The 15,266-nt window shown below is 40.7% G+C and overlaps 1 protein-coding gene across 1 annotated transcript in view; it reads right to left on the bottom strand.

Moving 5' to 3' along the window:
- Positions 1–13,078, bottom strand: part of LOC141139840 (probable cation-transporting ATPase 13A4) — a 149,873-nt gene extending 136,795 nt beyond the window's left edge. The window contains exons 1-3 of the mRNA XM_073626364.1: positions 12,875–13,078; positions 3,216–3,389; positions 2,897–3,040 (exon numbers count right to left, since the gene is read on the bottom strand). Coding sequence (XP_073482465.1) covers positions 2,897–3,040; positions 3,216–3,389; positions 12,875–12,937 — 381 coding nt within the window. The 5' untranslated portion in view covers positions 12,938–13,078. The remainder of the gene's footprint in view (positions 1–2,896; positions 3,041–3,215; positions 3,390–12,874) is intronic.
- Between the last annotated feature and the right edge of the window lie 2,188 nt (positions 13,079–15,266).

Here is a 15,266-nt window from a genome sequence, read left to right as displayed (position 1 = left end):
CCTAGCGATTGAACCTCTTGCCCTTCTAATCCTCTCCAACCCAAATATCCAAGGCCTGGAACTAGGAGGACATTAGCATAAACTATGCTTATTCGCTGATGACGTCCCTATCTTCCTTACCTCTGCCTTAATTTCCTTCCAAAATCTCGCTTTGGACAATTATCTGGTCTCCACGTCAACCCACAAAAATATACAGCCCTAAACATTTCTCTCCCTCCAGCCCTACAGTCCCACCTTAGCGCAATTCTCCCATTCCCTTGGGCCACCTCACATATCACATATTTAGGTGTCAAATTTATGGCTAACCCCTCCGATCTATTTTCAGCCAACTACCAACCCATGGTGTTGCACCTCTACTCTTTTATGTCCAAATGGTCACCCCTACCCTTAGCATGGTTGGGCAGAATAATGCCCCGTACACACAGTCGGATTTTCCGGCGGAAAATGTGTGATAGGACCTTGTTGTGGGAAATTCCGACCGTGTGTGGGCTCCATCACACATTTTCCATCGGATTTTCCGACACACAAATTTTGAGAGCTGGCTATAAAATTTTCAGACAACAAAATCCGTTGTCGGAATTTCCGATCGTGTGTACACAAATCCGACGCACAAAGTGCCACGCATGCTTAGAATAAATAAAGAGATGAAAGCTATTGGCTACTGGCCATTTATAGTCCCGGCGTACGTGTTTTACGTCACCGCGTTCAGAATGATCGGATTTTCCGACAACTTTGTTTGACCGTGTGTATGCAAGGCAAGTTTGAGCCAACATCCGTCGGAAAAAATCCTAGGATTTTGTTGTCGGAATGTCCGATCAATGTCCGACCGTGTGTACAGGGCATAACTGTGCTAAGGATGTCCATTCTCCCCAAGATCCTCCACCTCTTTCGAGTACTACCAATACGAGTCCCTACTTCCTGCGTATTCTACAGTGAAAAATCTTGCACTTCATATGGGGGAAGATCAAACCTCGCCTACCTAAACCAATTCTTTACTCTCCTCGTATAAGAGGAGCTCTTAGTGTACCTAACTCCTCAAAATATTATTATGCAGTGCAGCTGGCACAGCTTCCTAAATACCATGCAACTAAGGAAACTCCTCTATGGGCAGCCCTCAAATCTGTAGATTGTGACCTCCTCTCTACAGCTAACTTTCTTTGGTTAACACCCTTGCAACGATGCACCATCATCAACCCTATTACCAAACACAGCCTATCCATATGGGACAGACTCAAACGCCGCTTTAGTCTACAATCTCTACACAACCCCCTCCTATCCTTTATCCGCAAACCCTCCTTCTATCCAGCTTGTTCCTCCCCACCCTCTTTCTCGGTCTGGTCCCAGGCAGGCCTACTGCGGGCTCACCATTTTTTTACAAATAGTACAGTCACACCTTTTCCAGTATTACGTGAACTTCATAACCTTCCTTCGTCAGAAATTATCAGGTACTTACAATTCAAGCAATTCTTCTCCTACGCACCACCTTATTCTTCTGCCCCCCACTTCACCACTTTCGAGCAGGCTTGCATGAAGGATGTGGTCTCATCTCGGACCTCTATGCCCTTCTCCTAACACACTCAACCTCCTCCCCACTGGAATACACAAGCTAGTGGGAAAGTGACCTCAACCTAATTCTTGATCCAGCTGATTGGGCACATATATTTCAGGTGACTATATTGGCCTCACCCAATATTGTAGCTTTGGAGACCAACTACAAAGTGCTCACCAGATGGTATCTGCTCCCCGCCAGGATTGCCAAATTCTCCCCCTAATACTCCCCACATTGCTTTCAAGGCTGCACCACACCTGGCACACATGTACACATTTGGTGGGAAAAATGCCCCATGGTGCAAGCATTCTGGACCGAAGTATTCTAAATACTTTCTACCCTATTGGAGACACCAATACCACTTGACCCCACAATAGCTCTCCTGAACAACAAACCCTTGACTGTAACCTACCGTCAATTCAAACTCCTCCTATTCATTACCACTGCAGCCAAGCAGACCATTGCTAAAGCCTGGAAACCTCCATTTCTATGCATCTTAGCAATGAAGAACAGAATCATTCAAGCAATGGTCCATGCCAAGATTGAGGCAGTCCTCCTGGACAAAGTTTCTGCCTATGAAAAACTATGGAGACCGTGAATTACTCACTTCCTGCCCCCTGACTTTGATGACTCACTTCTATTGCCATGAACTTCAGGTTACATGGGACATACAGATCCTGGTCCTCTCTAGGAACCCTTATTCCTTTTGACCTTCCCCTTCTCTCCTTTCCCCTTCCTTACCCCACCTCACTTCTTAAGACTACCTCTACAGCCTAGTTTTCATTCAATTATGAGGGGTTTACTCTCTTTACCAAATGTGTTACATAGCACTACCTGACCGGAACTAGTTACTGCCTTTCGGTCTTTAACTAAGTTATGTTATGCTGTTATGCTGTTCAGATAACATGTTCTCAATATGTTCCTGATGTATTGCATTGTATGCAATGCAATATTGAAATATGCTTAATAAAACTTTTGAACAAGAAATAAATTACTGCTTTATTCTAATGACTTTGAGCTCCTCGGATCTTCCCGGATCTTCTCCTGGCAAGCTGCAGGACCTTTTAGCATTGTTTTGAACCAAGTCCATTTCATGCGAAAGCCAAAGACTGCCATCTATTTGACTGGACCTTGTACTGCACTTTACTGGTCTGTGTTTTGTCCATTTATTCTCTATGGGTTTACAATTTTAGAGAATATTATGGACATTGCTGCAAGTGAATTGATATCTTTGTTCTGTTTATATTACTAGTTGAGATATACTGAAAAATCATTAGTGCTGCTGTGTCCAGTTGTACTAAATCCACTAATGTAAGCATGCTATTGAAAGATTGTACTATAACTTACTTTAAGATCTGGTCTTCTTATAGCTCTATTTACTGTGGAGTTTTCATCAGACATGACAGAACATGGCGACCCACTCAGCCAGTCTTTAAATTCATCTAACATGATCCAGCGTACTTTCTTCCTAGTGTATTTCTTCCTTTCATCCTAGATAAAATGGCGGATATTCAGGTGGGGGGAAATGTCTGGTAATACTGCTCCCAACAATAGAAAGCAGTGAGATTATATCTAGTTGGTGTATATAAACAACATTTGCAGTTAAAAGCTCATAATCGATTGCAGTTCTATATAACTGGACACTGCAATAAAAAAAGTTACTTACAGTTGTTCTAAGTAAAACCACATTGGCTTTCTCCAAAGTAGATGGAACACAGTTTGCCCATACGCTCCACTCTGGCTTCCAATAAAAGAGCAAGAGAAGAATCCCTCCTGACACGCAGTAACCAATCACACACAGGATAATCCAAAGGATGCTCACTTTATAGCCAAAAATTTCCTATTGTCAAAACACAGAACACAGAAAGATTTTATTCATAAAAATAATTAAATCAGAAATAACAAAACAAAACAAATGTAATTGTGTCAATCAGTATCTATATACATTTTATACAAACGTGAATAAAAATCAGCTAGCTGCTAATTGTTCTGACAATTTTAAATAATAACAACTGTGTTTTCTGTGGTAACATTTCTCTAGTTTGTTGAAGCTGTCTCAGGTTTAGAAGCTATCAGATGGAACTCAGAAACTTCTCAAGATCTCAAATGCAAGGCAAGTCCTTGGTTTCACGTTGTCACCTGACTTTCCCTTACTTCATAACTAAGTCTACTCAACTGCCATTACCCTGTCTAATGTATCTGCCTTTACTGGCCATTGAGGCAGTTCCAGAGAGGAGTAGAATGACGGTTGGCAGGGCTTAGTGGTGGTCAGGGAAAGGCAGGTTTCACGGACAGTGAAAGAAAAATTGAAATGGGAACAGAAGAGGCTTTCCTGTAAAAAGCCTCCCTCCATACAAGTCATTGACAATGCAAAAGCAACTTGCAGCAGGCTGCTGCAGGTCAGAAGAAGGCCAACTGCAAATCAACTGTAGATTCAAATGGAATGAAACCACTGCAAAAAAAATACAAATTTAGCTCCAGGGGCTTTTAGCAAGCGCCACATATTAGCACATTATTTCAGACTTACCTAGCAAGTTTCCCAGCAATAGGTTCTCGTCTGTCATAAAAACCCTACCAGTCAGCATTTTTTTTTATTTTTTAGGTGTAATTCCCCTTTAATGCACCTGCTAATGAACTCAGGTGGAACCCAGAAGCATCTGAAATGCAAACTGAATGTACAGTATGTTTAGTGGTACTAAACCTACCAATGTAACTGTTTGCCAAAACAGTGACAGTCACGGCATGCCTTGGCTGATATGGCAGCTTCCTTGGCTATAAAGGATATGAGTATTTGGTTCCACTTTAATGTATGCTGTATTTGTCCATCTACACAAGTCCTAAGCCATCTTGTGGGGCTGGGCAGGACTTCATTTGTTAAAAGTTTAAAAAGATCATAGGTAGAAGCCGTGCCAAAAGCTCACAGTGCATATCACTGATTTATACATACAGTTCATATTATTGGCATGATGCTTTTGCAGTGTGGAGGGTATAATTAAATTGCCTTTATTCTAAATTAATTACCACCTATACCTAAATAACACCTACTGTGTCTCCTGCTGGCAAACACAGTTTGGCCTGACAATTGTCAGAAAAGTAAATACACACACCCAGGGCTGAAAGCGGTATAAAACCCAAAAGCAGACATTTATTATATTGCAGCTTACAAATTTTTAGATGTGATGGCCGCATTCATTTTCATTTTTGGTTTTGGGATTACTACTGCTTAAATGATCCATTAGGCACAGTAAGCCTGTGCCTGCAGACAGCACAAACTAAAAGGTGACTTTTCCCTATATGCCCTATTTTTCTCTCATCATCAGCAGGCATACAATCATTTCACGTATGCTTATATACATATTTTTAGAATAGGGCAGAGTCGGATCTGTACAATAACAAAATAATCTGTGTATAGGAGGTGATCCTAGTAGATGCCATGAACTGGGTCAATAAATGTTTTTGGATTTATATTTCTCATATCTTACCTCAGCAGTTGTGAAGAAGTCCAAAAGGAATTGGCCATAAATGTTACTATTTAAAACAATATATTGAGTTAAGTAGGTTATCTATAGAATTCTGAAAGTATGTGGGATAACATAAGATTCAACTCAATCCTAAAATGTAAACAAGGTTTATGGAATGTTGATTTGTTTGCTAAACCTAGCCAAATTTCAAAGCTAGCAAAACATGGTTCAATCAGATTGTACAAACTCATACCTCCCGAAATTCTGAAATGTGAATGAGGGACACCTATTAGCAAAAGTATGTAGGCATAGGACACACCCCCTGCCACAAGGAGAATTGTACAAAAAAAAGAGTGCTTTTTTCCCACTACTATTCCTTTACATTGGCTTTTGGGATTTACAAATGCCGTAATTATAAATTGGATGAAAGATTTAGCAATTAACTAACTTTTTGATAGTTAATTAGTGCATCTTACATACGACTATATAGATCAGACCAAAATAAGGGATAAATGAGGAGGAAAGGGGAACAGAGGATTTTTTTTTTACCGAATGGGGGACAGACCCTCGAAATCAGGGACAGTTGGGAGCTTTGCAAACTCCATTAGTGTTACCTACAACTATGTAGTGTAACAGTCTGCCTCACATGGTATAAATTGCATTGATTGTTTAGACAGGCCCTCATGCCACATAGGTATTAAATGCAAAGGAGATTGCATGGACATTGTATAATCAGATTGCAATGCGTGTGCCACTTCTTAATATAACACACTTTACGTGATCTTTTCTTTCAAGCAATTTTCTTATGTCTTGATAGTAATATATTTTCATTTTAGTAGAAAGTGACATCATTTTATGTCTTGCGTGTGTGCTCTCTTCTTCACTTTGTATTCTGTGTGTTGGAAATTGATTACTTAACCTCACTTTCTGTGTATGCAATTCATTATACTTGTATAGGTAATCAGTGACTTCTGTAGGTGTACGTACCAGGAATGGTTTGGCAAAGTTTTCTGGTTGAAAGATAATAAAATAATGTATATATTATTTTATGACTGTTTTATTTGTATCAAGCTGATGTGCAAGCTGCCCAAGCTCAGGCAGTGCATCCAAGGCTGCTGGCGACCATCAGTCCAGTCGGTGCTGCGCTCCAAAAAATACACTGACCCACATGAACGGGAGAAAGGAGAGGGGAGTGGACGTCACTCAGTTGCATGATTACACATTTCGGTGGCGCAGCCTCCTTCCTCAGGTCACAAGAGATTCTTGGGTTGCAATGCTGCAAAAACCTGATTCAGTGGCATTAAATGTATCTAAAAATTACCCTGAAAATGTTTTTAAGTGCAACACATACCAAGTCATACGCTTGTACATCATAGGCAGGATGTCTAGACTACCAAAATAGCAATCTTGAGAACAGGTTGTACACTGTGTAAGGCCCAGAACAAGCTTTTGTGCATTACCCCTTCCATTATGTGTGGAATATTACATTTTGAAACTCTATGCAAATGTGCGGATTCAGCTGAACTTGCATGATTTCAAACCTGCCCGTATTGTGAACCTGGGCTTAAAACCTGAAAGCTGATTAGCTCCTATGCACAGCTGCACCAGATTCTATGTGCACCAGTTTTTAGTGAATCTCCCCCCAGTGTTTTTAAAGCAATGACAAGGACACAGCTGCATAGCTGCTGATGGTGCCAATGTATATGAAATGGTGGGAGACAACAGTGATAGGGACAATGTGTTTCTGAGGAGTGTGTAATTTTATATTTTTAGATTACTGAAATGTGGCATTGTGGCAACACAGTGTAGTTTTACATGCTGCATGCAAGAATCCTCCAGTGGCAGCAAATATGACACTAAATGTGGGCTTTTACTATTATATACATGAATAGAACAAAGAATTCCACCTCATTCTATAGCCCATCTAAAATGTATGTAGCAGGGAGCTAGTTATCTTACCTGCAGTAGAAGACACTCTGCAACATTGTTGCAGTGGGACTGTTTCCCTCTAGTGCCAGCTAAGATTCTGTGTCATCACATCCTGCCAGCAAAGTTTTTACCACCAGGGAGCAAAGCATACAGGGAATTGTAGTCCCAGGGCTCAAGTGGCACATTCGTTTGAATTGCTGGGGAACTACAACTACCAGCCCGCTGAGAGTAAAGAACGGCTGCTGGGAGAGGAAATAAAAAGGCTTGTCTAGGCCTAAATCTCTATCTTGGGGACACCGGCCTGGATCTGCAAGCAGGGGCTCTGTGTTGGAGAGTGCGGAGGCTGAGTTGCGGCCTGCACAAGAAGAGTTAACTCGAGGCAGGAGAACAAAGTGGACTTAGCGGAGAGGTGCTGATTCCCAGGTCCATCCACTGCATTGATCCAGGTATCCACAGCTGGTTGGGGATATCTGGCCTGAAAGAGGGGGGATCCCAGGTGCTTATCCAGATGCACCTGCAATGACGGTGTAAAGCGTTCAGGTGTGAGGTGACCAGTTGGGTCACTAGAAGAGCCTGCCTTTTCCCAGACGTTCATTTGGGCCTTGATCGTAGGATTGGGTGTGGGGGCATTTGCCCATTTACAGGAAACAAGGACACTGCACACATATTTGTATGTTGTATGGACACTGTATACAGACATCAGTGCTCTTAGTCACCTTGCTGACACCTGTAGTGTTACAGGACATAGGGCCATTTAGATACAGAGACACTGTATACAGACACCATTGTCCTTTCACCCTGCTGAGGAAGATCTTGCATTCTTTACTTGATAATCCAGGCCAGTTGTGTTGTTTGGCCCTGCTATTCAGGAGTTTAAGTGCACTGACAACTAAAGTTACTGGTGCCATGCGGGTACACACACACATGTTCAGGGCTCTGTATATGTAGTGGGTGTGCGGGATAGTTTATCTGGCAAGTTAAGCCACTGAATATTGAACTGAGTACAGTGTTGGTAGTTGGGCCTGTGGTGTCAGGGGAAAGAAGAGAGAGGTCTGACATAAAGAGGGTCAGTCTTCTGCTCTCCTTCTACCTGGACTCATTGAGCCACATTTGAGTAGAGGTAACCAATCTAATATAGAGTGTCATATTGTGATTTTTTTGCCATTTAAGTGTGCCTCTGCTCTTGGGGACATTCTCATATTTGTAATTCACTGAAAGCAGCCTGAATATAGTAGTGAGCTACATTGCTCTAAATCTCCGATATTGCTCTCCAGTTGATTACTTGAATATAGGACAACAAATAGTTGAGATGGGTTGAACTAGGGGTGGGCCAACATCCCAATAGTAGATGAAAATAGCAAGGTTCCCCCTTGCGGGACTTTAAGGGCCCTGGTGGTTGCAAAACAACACCAAAAAGTACAAAAAATATGTAGGAAAATACATATGTAATTTATTTAGACAAATAGTAAAAAACAGTTGGCATAAAACAAGCGGAAGAAAGAACGTGGCTGTTTAAGTTACAAGTCAACATGGCAATAGTGACTGAACACTGCTGAATGTCCTGGTCCTCCTCTTCTGGGGTCCCTCAGCGGTGCTCCTCCCTACATCGGGTGTGCACATTGGAGAAGTGCTCTCCTTGGTGGACACCCATGCGGGCGCGCTCTCGAGTCCCGCATCTGTGTTCATTCACACAGAATGCAGGACTCGGCCCCGCCCCCAGTTCTTGCGTCATTGAATTTGATTGACAGCAGCGGGAGCCAATGGCTGCGCTACTATCAATCAGGACACGAAACACCAGGTAGAGCTGGTGTGCTTGTTCCCAGCCGGAGAAAGATCGGGGTCAGGTAAGTAAAACGGGGGCTCGGAGGGCCTGCAGCACCACAGAAGGTTTTTATGCATTAAGGTGAAAAACCATGAGGGTTTACAACCCCTTTAAACGGCTTCTGCGGGGGTAGCGCTACATGTAGAAGCAAATATTAAAATTGTTAAAGAAAGGATGATTTAAAATTCATTGATACTGTTTGGATAATAATGCACACTTTAAATAACAATGTATTAGGTTTATACTACTCAGAAACTATAACATTTAGACATTTTGTCTTTTCTAAATATTTTCAATTCATATCTTTTAAAAAAAAGGGTTATACTTAACCACTTCCAGACCAGCCGCCGCAGTTTTACTGCGGCAGGTTGGCTCGGATGGGCAAATCTATGTTTTCCTTTTGGCCACTAGGGGCACACACACTAGCAGCATGTGCCTGGAGCTGATGCGAGTGCCCAGTGGACGCGATGACCGTCGAACACCCGCGATCACTTATGACAGAGTGAGAACCGGGATCTGTGTGTGTAAACACACAAATTTCGGTTCTTTCAAGGGAGTGAAGAGAGATTGTGTGTTCATACTAAGTATGAACACCGATCTCTCTCTCCTCCTAGACAGTCCCATCCCCCCTACAGTTAGAACACAGTAAGGGAACACAGTTAACTCCTTGATCGCCCCTAGTGTTAACCCCTTCTCTGCCAGTGACATACAGTAATCAGTGCATTTTTATAGCACTGATGGCTGTATAATTGTCAATGGTCCCAAAAATGTGTCAAAAGTGTCCAATTTGTCCGCCGCAATATCGCAGTCCCAATAAAAATCGCAGATCGCCGCCATTACTAGTAAAAAAAATAATAATAATAAAAAATAATAATTTTTTTATAAAAAAATTTATAATAATGTCATAAATCTATCTCATATTTTGTAGACGCTATAACTTTTGCCCAAACCAATCAAAATACGCTTATTGCGATTTTTTTTTTACCAAAAATGTGTAGAAGAATACATATCGGCTTAAACTGAGGAAAAAAATAGTTTTAATTTTTAAATGTGGGATATTTATTATAGTAAAAAGTAAAAGATATTGGGGGTTATTTACGAAAGGCAAATCCACTTTGCACTACAAGTGCACTGCAAGTGCAGTCGCTCTAAATCTAAGGGGTATATCTGAAATGAGTGGAAGCTCTGCTGATTTTATCATCCAATCATGTGCAAGCTAAAATGCTGTTTTTTATTCTCCTTGCATGTCCCCCTCAGATCTACAGCGACTTTACTTCCAAGTGCACTTTCAAGTGCACTTGCAGTGCACTTGTAGTGCAAAGTGGATTTGCCTTTAGTAAATAACCCCCGATTGTGTTTTTTTCAAAATTGTCGCTCTTCTTTTGTTTATAGCGCAAAAAACAAAAAGCAGAGTTGAACCAATACTACCAAAAGAAAGCTCTATTTGTGGGAAAAAAAGGACATCAATTTTGTTTGGGTACAACGTCGCACGGCCACGTAATTGTCAGTTAAAGCAGCGCAGTGCCGTATCGCAAAAAATGGCCTGGTCATTGAGCAGCCAGATCTTCTGGGGAGTTCCGCCCCCCCAGAAAAAAAAAAAATTAAGTTAGCTGCTACAAATACTGTAGCTGCTGACTTTTACTATCAGGGCACTTATCTGTCCAGGCATCCAGTGGTGTCCGTGTCCTCGCCCGAGCCGATTCTGGTATTGGCTCTCGGGTGCTGGCGCCACCATCTTGGCTAAGGGAAACTGGCAGTGAAGCCTTTGGTTTCACAGCTGGTTTCCTACTGCGAATCATGAATCGCTCTGCACTTTGTCAATGGGCCAGCTGCCAGGGGGAAGGAGAGGGGGGGCTGAACTTCTAGCTCACTTCACCACTGTGAACTGAGCCGGAATTGGGAGCAGGTACCTGTCAAAACCAGATACCTGCTCTCCCACAAAAGGTGCCAAATGTGCATGGGAGCAGCAGCTCTCCTAGGTCTCTCTTTCCTCATTGGCTGAGACACAGCATTGGTTGCTGCTGCTGTCAATCACAGGAAGTGAAGAGGGAGCGGGGGTAAGGCTGAGCCATGCTCTATGTGTTTCATAGACAGTAAGCTTGCATGAGTACCCCCATAACAAACGGCTTGTTATGGGGGCACTCAGCATGGGGAAGAAGCCAGGAGCGCTGGAGGGGGACCTGAGAAGAGGAGGATCAGAGCTGCTCTGTGCAAAACCATTGCACAGAGCAGGTAAGTATAACAGGTAAGTATAACATGTTTATTATTTAAAAAGAAAAAATTGAGCCTTTAATGTTACTCTTAACCTGCATTAACAAAAGAATGCAGAAAATATCTGTTAAATTTCCTAAATCCATATAAAAGATTATTTAAATTGCCTAGCCCTAGCTGGTAAACTGGTCAAAGAATTGTCTGTATTTTCTACTCACTTCTGCATAGGAAAAAGCTACATTGCCTCCTAAAAGCTAAATACCCCATCTCAAACTTGCCGATCTCCTCTGCATTACATGTACCCCATCCCACCATTATATGGTTTCTGTAACATGGAATAAACTTTTTTTTTATAACAGTAGTGTAGTCTTTATTATGTAAATATCATCATTATGGATATGTGCACCCACAATGCAAGAGAAATACATATTTATATATTTTATAAATGTGTCTTTAGTTACCTTTGTCATTTATATAGGAAATATTGTTATTTGCAGTATGCTAATTTTTATATTGACAGAGATAAAACTATTTAGCATTCTGATAATATGAAGTACAGATTATTATAAAAAGTTAATTAACAAATGATTTGTATTTATGAATGTAATCAGCATTCAATGCTTCATATAGTTGGATTCTTAGATTTTTTGCCATAATATTTCATGCCTGATGGGTGATACACAGAGCTTTCATTTGACCAGATCTGTTGTACAGAAGTTTTTGTAGAGAGAAAAAAATAACTGCATGCTTCACATTTTAATGACTTTCAGTAGTCCTCTCATTTGCTTTCAGTCCTGCTGTTGTGTGCAGTAGCACGTGTCTACAGGCCAGAAAAGGCAGAAAAATAAGTTGGGTGGCATAGTGGTGTAGTGGGTAGCACCCTCACCTAGCAGTAAAAAGGGTCACTGGTTCAAATCCCAACCATAACACTACCTGCCTGGAGTTTGCATGTTCTCCCTGTGCCTGTGTGGGTTTACTCCGGTTTCCTCCCACACTCCAAAGACATGCTGGTAGGTTAATTGACTTCTGTCTAAATTGGCCCTAGCATATGAATGTTAGGGACCTTAGATTGTAAGCTCCTTGAGGGACCAATGTAAATGTACAATGCATATGTAAAGCGTTGTGTAAATTGATGGCGCTATATAAATACCTTAAATAATAGTAAGAAGAAATAAATATTCAGTAATCATTTGTTTGGTGCCCTATTTGACAGCAGTCAATACATAACCACTTTTAATTTTTTCATTAATGGACACAGTGAGGCCAAGAGGATTGCCATCCTCACCAAGTGGAAGAAGTGAGTAGATGTGAATTTGCATGCACTAAATAATTTCTTGATAGGCAGAAGCAGCTTTTTCTCTAGTCCTACTTTACTTCCAATTCTCAATTTGCATTTTTTTTTCTGCAATCAACTTTGCAACACTTGGAATTGTACTAGGTAGCCTATTATTAGATTACAGAGAAATAGACTGGTCAGAATTTACAGACAGTTAAACATTCAAACCGAGCATGTAATATGCTATTATGGTTTATTTAATTAAATGACAACTTCTACATCTTCACTTTCAGTCTTTCAGTTTAGTCAGTCTAAGATATTCAGTGTGTACATTACCTGCTAATGTACAATTGCCAGGGGAAAGGCATTAATATATTTTAACAAGCATATATTTTAGTGCATTTTTAAGAGTAATAAAAGGTAATATTTTAATATCCAATCATATTTGTAATCATCTTTAAATATTTAAAATCCTATATTCACTATGTAGCTTTTTTTTAATTCACCACCATTTTTTATTTATTGTTTCATTTAAAAATTAATAGTGCTAGTTCCCTTTCAAATATTAATAAATAATAACTAATTAACTTGCGTCAAAATATAAACAAAGTGGGAAATAAACTCACCATCTCGTTTTCTTCTCCTTCATTAATAATTGCACGGTGATCTTTGGGTAATTTTGACCTCATCTTTATGGGTAGATGTTACCTTAAATTATGAAACTCTAGACAGTGACAGGGATTTAGATCCAAATTTATAACCTCATCCAGTGCCTCTATTTTTCTCCATTTTTTTATGCATTGTGCACACCTATTTAATTAATTATAAGGAATGACTCACTAGAGATCTATCTGGGTGGATTGAAAAGTTGACTTTCGTCACCTAGGTGTTTATCTTGCAGTTAATGCCAGCTATTGTATCACACATTCTAGATACGTACAAAGCATAAGTACAATAACCTGCATATGTATGTTTATGTTTGCACTCCAAAATAATTGTGCAAATGACCCAGTAAACTGCAGTGCAATAATATGCCAGAGAGGTAATGCAGCCAGTGAACATCTAATTGTGGGTTTCATATTTTGTATGTAGGGGTGTATTTTGTTATGAAGAAATTTACTGGCATTGAGATTCTATTAAAGCTGCTGCCGTGTCTTGCAAAGGATGATTGCACAGAGAAAATAAAATACTGTAAATGTGTGGCTTTTATTCATTGTCACAAATAGGTCAGTTTTTTTTAAGCAATCTGTAAAGCATTATATATAGAAATATAGCTCTGGTACTTTACTGATGTTAGCCATCCAACAGTCAATTTTATGTTTAAACAGTTCATATTTATTATGCATGTTTGTTCTTTTATTAAAAGCAATGTATAAGCAAAGCTTTTTTTTGGCTATACTTTTCTTTTGGGTCACAGGAATGCACTTACCTGTGCTCTCTAGTGACCCAGAATCAGTCAACAGCAGGCTAAAAACTCGCTGTTTGACATAACAAAACATAACAAAAACAGACTCTAGAATATTGTCATAATTCAACCCAGATGTCTGGTTAGCAGCTAGCCCAGCCTCTAAGCATTCCACTGAGAGACTGAGCCAGCCACTCCCACCCCCTTAGCCTGGCTCTCCTGAGAGTGCTGGATTTGCAGAGCAAAGGGCAGTGACTGACAGCCACCTCTTTCAGCTACAAGGACGCCAAGAACTGAGCAATCAGTGGTCATGTAATCACTCAGTTCTCTGGCTTAGAGCTGCAGGAGAGGCCAGTATTTTTGTTTGGTTTTTTTTTTACATTCGAACACTTCTCCTTGAAGCTAAAATGTGACATCTGTGTCATTAGGTTTTTAAAGCACAGCTGTAGTCTCTAGCAGTCTCCTGTAACTTGGCAGTAGTCCCTAACAGTCCTTTGTAAATTATAAGCATTTAAAATGGGGAAAGGTCAACAGCTTTTTTTTCTAGCTTTGGATAGCGCAAAGAAAAGATAAAAAACATATATTGAGTATTGCTGTCTGGGAGCGAACACATTAGAACTTTGTTTGTGAGAATGACAAGGAACTCACAAAAGTAGGAAAAGGGGAAACAAGGAAACTTGATGTTCTTCCTTATGTAGCACTACCCTTCTAGGAGCCGCTGTATAGGATGAGTCCTCTGTTCTTTGCCTTGACCTTCTTAAGAACCTCAGCCCCTCTGACACACCAGGTTGAGTGTACAAACATACAATATCACAGGAATTCACTGAAAGTAATACTTAGTACCCAATAGTATTGCTATATTAAAGAAAACCAGGTAGTAAAGGCAAACTTAATATATTGTCACTTAATATGGTTGATAAACTAGGCAAGCATAAAATGAATTAACAATGGTAAAAACACAATTTAGCATACAAAGTGATTTACAGTAGGGACTAGGCATAATATGACATTTGGCATCCGGATCAGCATAAACAGTAGCAAGGCCAAGTGCTGCAGTGAGCAGTAGTAAAGTTTAATCTACCAAATTACACCAAACTGCATTTATAGCAGCAATGCTAATCCTTGACCAACTGGGTATGCACTGTCTAAAAAAAATGGGGGAACAAGGGGGGCTTGCAGAATATTTATTACAGGAGGGGCAGTCCTTTGTGATGTTCTTCTGCTGGCTATTGTTGGGGCCCCTCAAGAGCATCGGTGCATTTAACAACAGTCCCAGTTAACCTACATGCAGTATAGATACAGTAAAGGTATGGTATAGTCTCGGCACAGGTGCAAGATAGATGTGGTTCAGATGGGGTAAAGGTTCAGTAGCATAGAGTTGGAATAAGTGCAGTCTAGGTTTGGAAAAATTGTGGTATAGAGTGCAGTATAGGTGCGGTATGGATTGGGTACACTTAGTGTTCTGCTCTCAGTGTCTAAGTCCCTGCTAGCAGTAACAGCAATGAGAGAATAGCCCTCTCACCAGTCCCCTGGATGCTGCAGTGACTTTACACTGTAGAAGGGGGGCCCTCGATCTCTCCCTGAAAGTCTTCAGTGATCAATGGTGGAAAGCA

The sequence above is a fragment of the Aquarana catesbeiana genome, linkage group LG04 (assembly GCF_042186555.1).
Source record: "Aquarana catesbeiana isolate 2022-GZ linkage group LG04, ASM4218655v1, whole genome shotgun sequence".
Taxonomy (NCBI): domain Eukaryota; kingdom Metazoa; phylum Chordata; class Amphibia; order Anura; family Ranidae; genus Aquarana; species Aquarana catesbeiana.
This window is presented reverse-complemented; position numbering and strand designations above follow the sequence as displayed.